This window comes from Syngnathus acus, chromosome 13 (genome assembly GCF_901709675.1).
Source record: "Syngnathus acus chromosome 13, fSynAcu1.2, whole genome shotgun sequence".
Lineage (NCBI taxonomy): Eukaryota > Metazoa > Chordata > Actinopteri > Syngnathiformes > Syngnathidae > Syngnathus > Syngnathus acus.
In genome coordinates, this window is record NC_051098.1 from 12,029,069 (window position 1) to 12,042,089 (window position 13,021).

Below are 13,021 nucleotides of genomic sequence, written 5' to 3' on the forward strand. Positions count from 1 at the left end.
AATTGGCCAGCATAAAACAATTAGTATTTCCATCAAGCAAGCACAGTTGATATCCACATAACAAAGATATACAAGAAATAGTTTTTACATACCTGTGGCGTCTCTGAGCTTCTTCATGAAAGCTCTTCCATTTTTGTTAGGACTTAGATTTTCCCAACTTGGATCCACTTTTATCTGAGATGTCATAACTAATAAAGCCTTGTGACATCAACTGACAATTTGAAGATGCTTACTTCTTGTCAAATCTACTCGTATAGATTATACCACAGGATAATGGAATTGAAATAATAAATGATCATTTCATGTAATCATTCTCAACTGCACAATATTATTGTGAACTATTACAATCCAAGTCCATGTTTTGCCATCCATGAGTTGACTGCTTTGTAAACGTATCAAAGTCAGGATTTTTATCTTCTGGCAACACTTTGAAAACGATCCCACCTTTGTGTCTTTGGCAGACTTTGGATTTGGGAACTTCTTCGAGCCTGGCGAGCCTCTGGCCACGTGGTGTGGCAGCCCCCCCTACGCGGCCCCTGAGATCTTCGAGGGCCAACAGTACGAGGGTCCCCAACTGGACATCTGGGTAAGTTGTTGACAATATTCTCTGATGCTGTTGATAACCGTCCAATCCGATTTTCTATTTCAACTTGTTTTCTTTGGATTGTCCCAGAGTATGGGTGTGGTGCTATACGTGTTAGTCTGTGGCGCCCTGCCCTTCGACGGACCCACTTTACCTGTGCTCCGACAGCGAGTCCTGGAAGGAAGGTTCCGCATCCCCTACTTCATGACTGAAGGTAGGTAACCCTCCCTTGATGCAGGCAAAAACATTTATTCCCCATGTGACAGCATCACACCTTCTGATTGGATTACCACACGCTGCACCATGTGTTAATGAAATGGATCATTTAGGTCAAGGGCAAAGAATGATAGTAAGCATTTCCATCAGCGTACTATTTTATGTCAAGGCAGCCGCGCTGTCATTGGCCATGCTAGCTAGTTAGCAAGAGATTAAGCACTTGATGGGCAACTGTGCCATTTTTTTTATGTTTGTGATTGGACCTTGAAAGGGGCTGGTGATGTTTGGAGAGTGGCAGGGAAACTGGCTGTTCATGAGAAATACAAACAGTATGTTCCTCTGCTCTGTCCTTAAACCACTTGCCTGCTCTGTTGTGTTGCTCATCTCACCAGGCAGTAAATACAGTGGAGTGACAAAGTGTTTGTCCCTTAAAACTCAGAACTCCGTGGCCCACCCAAAGCAGCAACAAGCGAAATCAAGCGTTTGCAATACTGTAACTGGCAATGAGTGTTTCACATCTCGGTGGAGAGATTTTGGCCCACTGCAAACATGGTCTGCCACCATTCTCGCTATTCCACAGCTGGATGTTGGCACACCGCAGAGGACGCGTGAGTCATGTTATCCAGGGAAACCGTCAACCCAACACCGCGTTTCTATTTGTGCATGTCAGACAGTTGTGGCTGAAATGCATCAGAAACGGGCAAAGCAGAGTATCATTAAAACTTAAGTCATTGGTCGTAATAATACGAATAATTAGCAAATCATTTTTTCTTCATGAGCATGTTATGTCCATATTTGAAGCCATTACTGCAGGGGGCTTATGAGGAGTAATTTATAGCATTTTGCCCTAAGAAATCAATTTTAAAGGAACAATTAATCTGTTCACTTCTAATGAAAAGGTCATGTATTATTTTTTTTTTTATACCCTTTGAGCTAAAAGCCTCACAATCCTACGATTCAAATCACATTTTCTGGTTCATAACGGCTTAACAAGGGTAACTTCTTAAACCCTAACCGATCTTATGCAATATTCTTTGAATGAAGGAAACCCGAGTATAATTGCCAGTGGGTGAATATTCAAGAGATAGTCGTTATTCTTTATTGCCCTCAATTCAGTGGCTAATAGATTAGCATTGTTGTTTTACTTAGTAGCCATAAAGCCAAAGATTTGCAGTTAAAAATTTTATTCAATGACATTTTGAATTATATTTGCATCAAGTCAAGTTTATTGCTATTGCTCTTAATGACAAGCGTCACAAAGGGCTTCACAAGCCCTTAGTTGACAATTAGCGACATCAAAATCTAAATGTACTCACTTACTCAACTCACTCCATCATTTAATTTCGGCAGGGTTATTGACAACGACAATTATGACAATGTATCGCTGCATATAAGTCCCTCTCCACATGCCTAATGGCCACTAATAAAGCGTCGCTAATGAAGTACCCGCTCCTTGATCGGAGTGGAGTGCCGTTCCCCTTGGCTTCATGCAATTCTACACCACTCGGAGGCTGTGAGTGTTAACTGGGATGCTTCTGTGCTTGAGTCATGGTGGTGGTGTAATGTCCTGGCCAAGAACGGCGCGTCAATCAGTCAGCCAGCTTCCATCCGTGTCGCCCCTGACATAGTCCACAATCTTCTCGGGGCAAGTTAGACCTTTGAGCGAACATATTCGTCTTCGGGTGTTGCTATAAACACAGCTGTGGCAACGAGGACAAACCTCCTTTAACTTGCCGAAAGTCCGACGACGATTGCTGCTAAGAATGTGTTGAGATGAACTTCTTCTCGGATCTGCGTGTAACGAGGGTGAACATTTTATTCAAGAGTCTGGAAGGTTGAAAATATGGATTGTGCATCTTACAAGGTGCGTCAGACAAGTTCCAGGATTAGCGCCTTAAAAGAACTCCAAACTTTTTCCACTTTGAAGCAATCCCATTGGAGTCAAACACACTTTGCCAACCTTCTCCGCCACGCCTTGGAAGGATTCTTCAAACGAAAAGATTATCGTTAGAGCTATTCCGGCAATCGCAGCGTCCTGATGATTGTCGGAAAGGGGAAATCGACTCAAATTGATTGGCTGGCGAACGCTCCCAGGTGTATTACACCCTGCCAAAGCATATTTCAAGAGCCTCGCAGCGGTCGGTGCGAATGGCTCAGAGTGCCGCGCGGCAGCTCGGAATGCAGTTGAGGCGTTGCGGGAGCAGGCAGGAGACCTTAATCCTGTTAAGAACCCAGCTGTGTCTGACGTCAATCTCATCCAGCCATTAACGAGAGGTCAGGAGATTTTATTTGGGCGGGAGGGAACTTGAAAGGACTGTAGACACTGCTGTCTCACAGAGGAAGAAAATGACATTTTAACGAGAATTGTTTTTCTATTCCCCTCTCTCAGACTGCGAGCATCTGATCCGCAGGATGTTAGTCCTGGATCCGTCAAAGCGTCTGTCCGTAGCGCAGATCAAAGAGCACAAGTGGATGGCGCTGGATGTTCCGGTGCAGCGGCCCGTTCTGTACCAGCAGCCCGTCTCCGCCGAGGGCCAGACGGGCGTGGGCGAGTACAGCGAGCAGGTTGTGCGCTTGATGCACAGCCTTGGCATCGACCAGCACAAGACTGTCGAGGTAATGAGGCAGATTAGAATGTTGGACATTATTCATCACTAATCGTTTAGGATGCAGTTAATATACACAAGTAAATAGAAATTACGTAATATCTTTGAGTAGCTCTGTCACAAGATAGAAACACATGAGAGGTCTTTGATTTCCGAAAACCACATAATCACACCACACGGCATTGCAAAACAGGACTCGGAATTCGGTAATGAAGGAATTTTGCTTCTGGCTTGTGTGCAACTGGAAAAAAAAATAGGCATAACAGAGGTTATTACTGGGCCAACATGAGGGTTAACTGAAATGTTGCTAGAGGAGCAGACGCTTGGGAGAGATGGAGAACTAATACTAATAATAAGTTTTGGTCGCTTCTTATATCAAACTAGGTTCTCTGTGTGTTTTTTTTTGTGAGCAAATCACAACATTAAATGAAGGTGAAGTCAATCCAATAATATGGCATATTCAAGGTCAGGTGACAATTTGTCAAATAAAAAAATCTTGATCAAGTGATGTCATCAAACATGTGCTGTCTGTGCTCCAGTCTCTGCAGAACAAAAGCTACAACCACTTTGCTGCCATCTACTACCTGCTGGTAGAGAGGCTCAAGGCCCACCGCTGCAGCTTCCCCGTGGAGCAGAGGCTGGATGCACGTCAGCGGCGGCCCAGCACCATCGCCGAGCAGACGGTCGCCAAGGTAGCTCATGAATAATCCATAGCCCGCGTCCTCGCTCGCCGCCATGATCAAAGTGCTCTTATTCACACCTGCATCCACTGACCACAATCATTTCTTTTCTCCAACTGTTCTTCCTCTCAGCCTTGATCTTTATCGCTCTCTTAACGTATTCTTTTCTCGTCTCCTTCCTCTCACCCGCCCCCCCCCCCCCCCCCCCCCGTTTAATTGCTCGTACCGTTCGAAAACGGCAGCATCCCCGTTTGTGGCATGGCCGTGCTCGGAGAGTCGACAGCTGCGATTTGGAGAAAGACTCAGTCTTCCTCTTCTCTCCGCAGTCGACAAGCGGTGCAGCTCAGGTGGGCTTGCTCCCGCAGGGGGTCCGTCTGCTGCGATCTCCCGCCGTTTCCCAAGCCGCCTCCGACGCGTTTACCTTCACCCAGCCCACGTGCGCCCTGGAGCAGAACTTCATGGCTGAGGATGTCAACACGCCCAAAGTAGGTTCAGTGAGCAGCAGCAAACTCAGTTGGCTGAGACACGCTTGTCTTTGGAACTCCCGTGTTCGCGTGCATGTTCTCTAACCTCATATGACGGCCGATCGGCTTTGGTTCTGGAAAATGCAGTTATTAGTCATTATCGTGCTGCCAAAGAATGTCCAGAAACATTATCCTGATGCGCTCTGACAGTGATTGGTTTTGATAAGCTCACTCGTTGTGAGTCACAAGTGTGTGTGTGTGTGTGTGTGTGTGTGTGTGTGTGCGCGTGTGCGCGTGTGCGCGTGTCATGCTCCTTTGAGGGCTCCAGCATTTGCTTGCTTCGTCAACCTGCCAGAGTTCAGATGACTCGTCCTCTTATGTAAGCTCCAAGCTAGTGTGCGCATCAGACAGGACAGCGACCTGTCCTCCATATGCCTAAGACTCACACAGACTCAAAACACACTTTTTTTTTCCTTCCTGTTTATCTGTGCCAACTAGTGACCTTCTTCCTGCTGGCCTGTCGTGAGTTGGCTTATTATTAGAGTCCCACCACCACACACACACATGTAGTTTTCATTTAGCAGTCCCCAAAATGTACTTTGCAGAACCCCCTCAACCAGTGGCTCCAACCAGATGTGATGTGTGTGTGTGTGTGCTAAGCAGAGCAGTGCAGGGAAACAGGCGTGCGCGCGTGTGTGTGTCTGCGTGAATGGAGCTCGGTTATGTAAGCAGTCCTGCATGATGTGACTGACTAAATGTGTTGCCGAGCGAACACGCATGGACGGGAGGCCGCAGCGCTCAACCACCAAAGTGAATACTTAAGTTTTTCCAAGCCGTTAACTCAAATGCGTTTTTTTTTTTTTTTTTTATTTCCTTTACTTATAATTGTTACTCTACTTTTTCTCGTCGTTTGTGTATCAGTGACTGTTTGTTTTGTGTGTGCGCGCGCGTGCGTGTGGCTGTTGAGTAACTGCATTCCAATCCAGTGCACTAGTGAAAGCAGATGGAGAACTTGAGCAAAGTTGCTGTCTCCATACCGACAGCAGGCTGTTATTGCAACAAGTCATTTGCATGCTTTTGAGTGGCTGTGGCAGTGAAAACCCAGTTGCTGACTCAAAGTGGGCAATGAGGATGCAAATAAATGTATCTTCTACATCTCTTTAAAGGTAAACGGCTGCATGCTGGACCCCCTGCCTCCCATCACTGTACTCCGCAAGTCCTCCACCTCGTCTCCTAGCAACATGATGGAGATGTCGATTGATGAGGGCATCGAGACCGAAGAGCCCGACGCGGAGGAGGACGCGCCCCACATGTCTTTGGCCTATCTAGCCGCTCGTTTCGGCCAGAGGCGACACACCCTCTCTGAGGTCACCAACCAGCCGGGAATGTCAAACCAGGGTATGATGCCTTCAGGTCTTATGGGCGGGTTTTTTTTTTCCTCCTCCCCAAGTCTTCCACTTAAAAGCCTTTTCCACCAGGTAAACTGTTCACCCTGGGCCACAACCCTTCCACGGGCAGCATGGACTCTGACATGGGCTACGACATGGGCTCCATGCACAGCGACCTCAGCCTGCTCGAGGACCCCCCGTCGCTCAACGAAGTGGTGCTGGCCAACAGCACGGCCCCCCACGTGCCCCCCGCGTCCTTCCTGAGTACTCGGCCGGCCAACCCGGCGATGGCTGCCTTGACCTCGCAGCACAGGGACACCCACAACCGTTCGCCCATCAGCTTCAGAGAAGGACGGCGCGCCTCTGACACCTCACTCACACAAGGTCAGGAGCCCACTCACGCTTATCAGTGCGATTCAACATGCGTGCAATTCAAGTTCAGATAGATTGAGCCAGCTCGCACTGACAAATCCTGTATGACCGGCAAAGTCACTGGCGCGGAAGGACATGAGCGTGACTGCGAGAATGAATAAGTGTCAGATCATGTCTCTTTGGATGCTGTCATGAGGTGCCGCGCTGGGGGGGGGGGGTTGACGACATGCAACAGAGCACACAATCATAACACGCCGGCTGCAGCTACTCTTTCACACCCTTACCTGCACATACACTCATGTGCATATAGATTCCAGAGTGCCTCATTTTCACTGTCGTTCACGCCCGCTCCCTCTTTCTTGCCCTCCCTCCTTATCACCTCATCTACTTGGGCCCTCCGATGACTCTGATTCATGAATCACCGACTGATTTTAGAAAGTTTCAGCCCACACGTCGCCATCTTACCATTTCTCCCGCCACCCCTTTCGCCCGCTTGTCTTGCTTTTTTCCTTTAGACATCACTGTAGACGGCTTGTTACCAGATTGTGATGGCATTCGGTCGAGGGGCAGACCTTTCAAGACCAAATATGGATCGGCACAAAATCATACAGCTTGAGAGATATTCAGCTACTGCACTTGCCCTTGTCTAGATCGGTATCAATGTTTAATTACATCACCCCATGCCCGATCCTGCCATAAAAACAGCAATGAAAATCTTGGTGGGGGGTAATCAAGAAGGGATTTCTGAACACTCTCTCTGCCATTCCATATACTGCCTCCCTGATCTTGGCCCACACGTTATAAAACTCACATGCACTTCTGCCGAGCCGAAAGGATAATTACAGCTTGAAAACATTTGTTTCTCCAGCTCCTCATTGACAGCCTGCAATGTGTGCGCTCCCGTTTGCTGTTTGTGTGACTTGTTTCTCTCGCTCGCTCACTCGCCCGCTCGCTCGTTTTCATTTTAAATCCTCTTTGGGGAGAGAGAGTCGATGCGGCGGATTCTTTTGCGTCAGACTGCTGACTCGGGTTAGAAATAACTCCCACCAGCACAGTGAGTCAGGACATATCGTACACGGCCGTTGCTCGTCACCACTGGATGGCTCTTATCAGGCTCACGCAGTGTCATATGTGCGCACACACACCAACACACCCACTACGGTTCAGTGACGCGTGTGGAAGGAGATGTGTCAGAAAAGGGGGGGGCCATTATAAAATCTGACGTTCAACATTCTCAATATTCGCACAGGTCTGGTTGCCTTTCGACAGCATCTCCAGAACCTGGCGAGGACCAAAGGAATCTTGGAGCTGAACAAAGTCCAGATGCTGGTGGAGCAGATGGGCTCCAGTGAAATGACAGCCATGGCACCCCCGGCAGCCCAGTACCACTTGCACAACCTCCTCGAGGTCAGTCGCACTCGAGAATCCGGTCATAAACACACACGCATGGCAGACTCATTGCTTGGCAGTTCATCCACTATCCTCACCCCATTTTGGGCAGGGGAGGAAAAAAAAAAAAGACAGTCACTGGGGTTGTTGTGTAACCCCGAGAGAGCTGGCCAACCGAGGCTTGTTTACCGTGTCTCGTCCCCTTGGGGCCCGCAGCCTGGGCCAAAGTGAATGCCGCCATTGTCAAAGGCTGTCCGACTTAGCCATAGCAGAGACTGGCCGTTCAATAAGCCCAAATCACAAGCCCGCTGAATGAGACACACTGTACGGGAACAGGAGTTTTCCAGTAAGTCTAAACATAAACACACAATTAATAGGCAAAAGTGACAAGATCTGTTTGTTCCCGTTCGTTCATAATGCAAGAACACGGCGCCCCATCATCCTTTTAATATGCCGCTAGTATGTAATCCCCATGGAACATGGCATTTAGTGATAAGGCATCTGGCTGATCAGTCAACACAAAGGCATTTTGGCAGCCACACTGTACGCATAAGCCACTTAGACCGAGCCTCGAAGCACCCAGGAGCACACGGCGGCAGTGTTAAGTGTGTCCTTGACTTTACGGCATTGCGTGTAGTCGTGGACATCCTGTTTGTGACTTGTCAATGTTTGTGTTGGAAGACCGAGGCAACCAAGCAACAGGAAGGCCCGACTTTGTACCAAGGTGGGCCGCAGCCACCCCTCCTGTCCCGCAGGCAGAGTTTGGAGACGCAGTACCTCACCCATCGTCTGCAGGTACGCTCCGACGGGACACAGCACACCTCCATTACATAGTCAATCAGGCGGAACTAGTTGAACTCATTTCTTCAGTGTTGACATTTTGGAGGATCTTAAGCTCGGCTAGCACATTTTGTTTGCAACTCGAGACAGAAATTGGCTCATATTACAAAACTCAGTCGTGGTCAGATGGCCCCATAATGGGGTTTGAATTTTTTTTATATCATCCAACACCTGACGTTCATCGAGCTGAAAGCCGTCTTGTGTTTCTTGTGTCCATTAGACGGGCGTTTTGGCAAACAGTCCTGCAAGCTGTCAGATGTACTGTAAGGAGTCCCCCCGAAGTTTAGAACAACAGCTACAAGAACACCGGTAAGTCATTACTCCAAATTGTCTCATTGCTAACCAAAACAGGTGCACTTATTGACATAATAGACATTTTTAGTTACACCCATTGTTTGATCAAGTTCTGATTTTGACAACCAACACCCAGGCAGTACTTAGCGTCTAACTCGGCCGTGTCGTCCACAGACTGAACCAGAAGCGGATGTACCTTCAGCAGTCGCAGGGTATAGGCCTGCCCGTCTACTTCAATCAGATGCAGATCGCCGAAGGCTCCTATCCAGCGGCCGGTGCCCCTCTGGACCCGACAGCCTCCCAGAACTCCCCCCAGGTGTCCCCGATGTCGGCCGGCGGCCCCCAGCCTCAATCGCAGCCGCAAGCCTCGCCGCCTTACAGCCACCCCCACAGCCTGAGCCCCCTTCTGGAACCGGGGGAGGGCCCTCTTTATGACCCCTACATGAGCCACCACCACTACGCCCAGCACATGCTCCCTGTCCCCCACCTTCAGCACCACCCCTTGCAACCTCTCCACCATCAGCACTTCCCCCACCACCACCAATCGCCTCATGAAACCTCAGCCAGCAGCCTCGGTTTCTGCTACCCTATAGAGCAGCAGGCCTGCTGCCCCTCGGCTGAAGCCCCGCCCCCAGGCCAGTATGAGTTCCCACTAGACCTAGGGCTACTCCCCCCCATCATAGGAGAGGTGGAGGGGCCCGGGGCGGAGGCCTCATGTGAGCCGGGCCAGCGCGAGGGTCTGGTTCTGGCCGAGCTGCAGAGCCCGCTCCTGGACAGTGAGATGATGGAGACGGTGGACTCCCAGCACGGCTTTGTGCTGGTCAACTGAAGACTCGGGTGCAACGGGCCGGTTCGAAGCAGTATTAAGCACAGAGATCCCGAAGAGCAGAGAGATTTGGAGACACGGGCGTAGCAGCGGGGAAAGCGCAGATTTTCGTACAACCAAGAAAAACTGAATTTCTTACTTGGGATGAACCTCGGAGAACCTTTCGTACCAAAATCCCTCCCTTAGCTGACCTCCTTTCCCTCCCTCTCCTCCCCACCTGTCGAGCAGGACAGTGCGGCGGGAACTCGTGTTGATGTCGCGTCGCTGTGGCGAGGCTGCTCCAGCGGCAGCCCTCGTGAGACGACGACAATCACGTGCAGCGTTTCACACAGAAATGGCTTGGAAGTGAGCGCTTTTTGGACTGGGTGGCAAGCAAAAGCACAAAATGGCTGCCAGGACCGCAGGTTGTTTGAACACTAGTTTGATATCTAGCTTAAGGTCCACGTGCTTCGACGCTCATTGTGCTCACCGGTATGGCAATTCTTAAGCTGCGTGAGCATCTATCAGTTATTCTAGAGATAAAGAACCGGTAATGCGAGTTCATTGTGCACCACGTTTGAAGATAATTGCTGAAAACATGCAGATTTGCACCATTTCAAATTTGCCTGATATTTTGGTGGCTAAAAGTTGAAATTTTAGCACTTGCATAAAGCTGCTAGAGAATTTATTTGCAGTGCTGTAGATTCATCACTCGACGAGTGAAAACAAAGAGCATACGAACGAGCACATGGACCTTAAACTGGACTTGCGGGAAGTGCTCAAAAGGCTCGCCATAGGCAGCGTTGTTTTTCTGCTAAAATAAGACACCTTGACAGCAACCGCAAGTCGTTGTTTTAGCGGAGAGAAGAGACGACGGCCCTCGTTTATCACAAAGCACAAATTCAAGTGTCACTTTGCACTCCGGTGGGTTGTACGGTAGCGGGTGGGCGGGCACAACGGTCGTATTGACCACTCGCAACACTAACAATAGAGGCACGCAGTATTTTGACAGGAGCACTCACCAAGTGGATGACTACACAACACAACAACACATTTCCTCACTCTACAGTGTTTTTTTTTTTTTTTTTGGCAACTACTGAACTAACACTACTGAAAGGCTTCTCCACCTTCTATCCTGAGGAGCGCTTGATTTGTGGCTGGTGGTAAACGAGGGCTCCCGTAGTTGAATGTTTGGTGACAACAGCTTATTATTCTACCTTTTTGTGGCAATACTGAAGCAATATTAATCTTCTGTGATGATGATGATGATGCGCCTAAGCTGCGCGGCTCACTCTGATCTGATTCGTCACGCGGAACTGTTGACATCAGCAGGAGTGTTTTTTTGTTTTGTTTCGTTTTGTTTTGCACAAGTCGGCGAGAATGTCACGTGACTGAAAAGGACGAGATTTTCCGTGAACGAATGTAACGGATGACGCCACGTGTGACCACTTTTGGGGCGAACGGCAAAAATGGCGTCGAGACGAGAGACTTTTTTTTTTTTTTTGCATTATTTTATTCTTTAGTTTTAGCAGCACTCAGACTGTGATGAATACAGTTGAAGTATCTTTCCGACAAGTGACATTTTGTGTGTGTGTGTGTGTGTGTGGTCAAATCAAATTGAAAATTAATTCTTTGGCGAAGTGAGGTGTCTAATAAAGTACACCGACCGTAGCAACAATGGCAGACTTGGAGGTCAAATCCACCATTCAGACCTTTCACGTACTTTTCTTATCAATAGCAATAGACATCACTTATTCACCAAGGACTATTGGAGTCAAGCTAAAAAGAGAAGAAGAAAAAAATTGGAATATACAAGTCAAATGGTCATATGAGGACTCTCTGAAAATTGCGACGTTTCTTGTAATGTTACAATTTGCTCATGCACCCATTAAAATGACAACATTGATGACTATCCGATAAAATTACGACAATTGTAATGCTACAATTTTGTTACAGTTTCAACTTGGTCACATTCTCTCAAAATGATTGTCCTCGTAAGATTACAATTTAAAAATTCGCTTCTAAAGGTCACAACTTCATCTTACAACTATTCTCGTAAAACGAGGACTTTTTCCTCTGAAAATGGTGACTACTGTTAGAATGTTACATTTTTTCATTCAAGCATTACAAGTTGAACTCTTGTCATCACATTCCGCCTTTTTTCCTTGTCAGATTACGATTTGATATTCACTCGATGAATTATGACTTCATTGTAGTGACTTTTCCCCTTAGATTTTGATGTCATTGTTTTGAAATTACATTTTTAGATTGGCCCTAATATTCATTGGTACTTACAGCAATGAGGCCCTGTATATTTTTTCTTTTCACGTTTCATGAATTGCTTGACACCGTAACGCGGGTTTATATCGACTTACAGTCCCATTTTTGTCACCTCACGTCGCCATCGTGACAGTAAAAATTAGTAACGGCAGCAATAATAACCCACAATGCATTGCAGCCATAAGTGACAGAAAAAGGTGTGCAAAGAACTCAAATATTGTATCCATATTTTCAGGTAGCTCAGGTTTACTGGACAGAAATGTATTACTACCGCTGTAGGACATCAACTCATATTTGTTTGAAAAAGTGTACAAATTAGCGTTAAATACAGCGAGCTAGTAGTGTTTGTATTCTGTGTGCCTTTTACTTTCCACATTTCAATTTATCGATTTATTCATGATTAGCTTTTGTTTTTTGCCTCCCACTCAAATGAGTACAATCCCGTTTTTACAAAGGTACAAAAACCAAAGTCCCTCAAAGATTTTGCCAGTATGAGCCGCCATCTTTGTGACTTTAAACAATGTTTTTATCTGAACTGTTGGCTCAGTGGCCACACGTGTCAAAAGTATTCTAGCAATATATTTGTGTATAGGTGAAGACTGAAATAATCGGGAGAGTAGTATTGGATACAATACATTCATTTCACACACACACACACACACGCCCCCCTGCCCACTCGACTCCCTGCGGATGGAACACAACAACATGAAATAGACTTTTCTATATTTCCCCTCATTGTTGTCGACCACACATAAGCTAACTTGCTGTTGAGATTAAAAAAGGGTTCTTGAACAGCTAAATGCTTCCTTGTCTTCTTTTGTCTCCAACCCCACTCATAAAAAGAAATTGTGCTCTGAAGCTCTTAACATGCACGCAACTTTTTTTCCCCAAACTCTAGGAAGCGAAACAAAGGAGAGCTGCATGACTCAGCAGAAATGACCTCACCCTAATTACTCTGACCATCAGTACAGATTTTTCATATTTGTTCAATGTTTGCAGCAATGAACCACTCAACCCAACACAATCCCATTACTCATATCAGTTATTGGTTTTCTTTTTTAGTATGTACTGTGGATATAAAAGTATACACACCCCTGTGCAAAT

The 13,021-nt window shown here is 47.1% G+C and overlaps 1 protein-coding gene across 1 annotated transcript in view; it reads left to right on the plus strand.

Moving 5' to 3' along the window:
- sik2b (salt-inducible kinase 2b) overlaps positions 1 to 12,717 on the plus strand; it is a 28,767-nt gene extending 16,050 nt beyond the window's left edge. Inside the window, exons 5-15 of the mRNA XM_037268067.1 lie at positions 462 to 586; positions 674 to 797; positions 3,189 to 3,415; positions 3,945 to 4,097; positions 4,412 to 4,570; positions 5,716 to 5,947; positions 6,028 to 6,321; positions 7,559 to 7,716; positions 8,380 to 8,493; positions 8,759 to 8,847; positions 9,007 to 12,717. Of these exons, the coding sequence (XP_037123962.1) occupies positions 462 to 586; positions 674 to 797; positions 3,189 to 3,415; positions 3,945 to 4,097; positions 4,412 to 4,570; positions 5,716 to 5,947; positions 6,028 to 6,321; positions 7,559 to 7,716; positions 8,380 to 8,493; positions 8,759 to 8,847; positions 9,007 to 9,661 (2,330 nt within the window). The 3' untranslated portion in view covers positions 9,662 to 12,717. The remainder of the gene's footprint in view (positions 1 to 461; positions 587 to 673; positions 798 to 3,188; positions 3,416 to 3,944; positions 4,098 to 4,411; positions 4,571 to 5,715; positions 5,948 to 6,027; positions 6,322 to 7,558; positions 7,717 to 8,379; positions 8,494 to 8,758; positions 8,848 to 9,006) is intronic.
- The last annotated feature ends 304 nt before the right edge of the window (positions 12,718 to 13,021 follow it).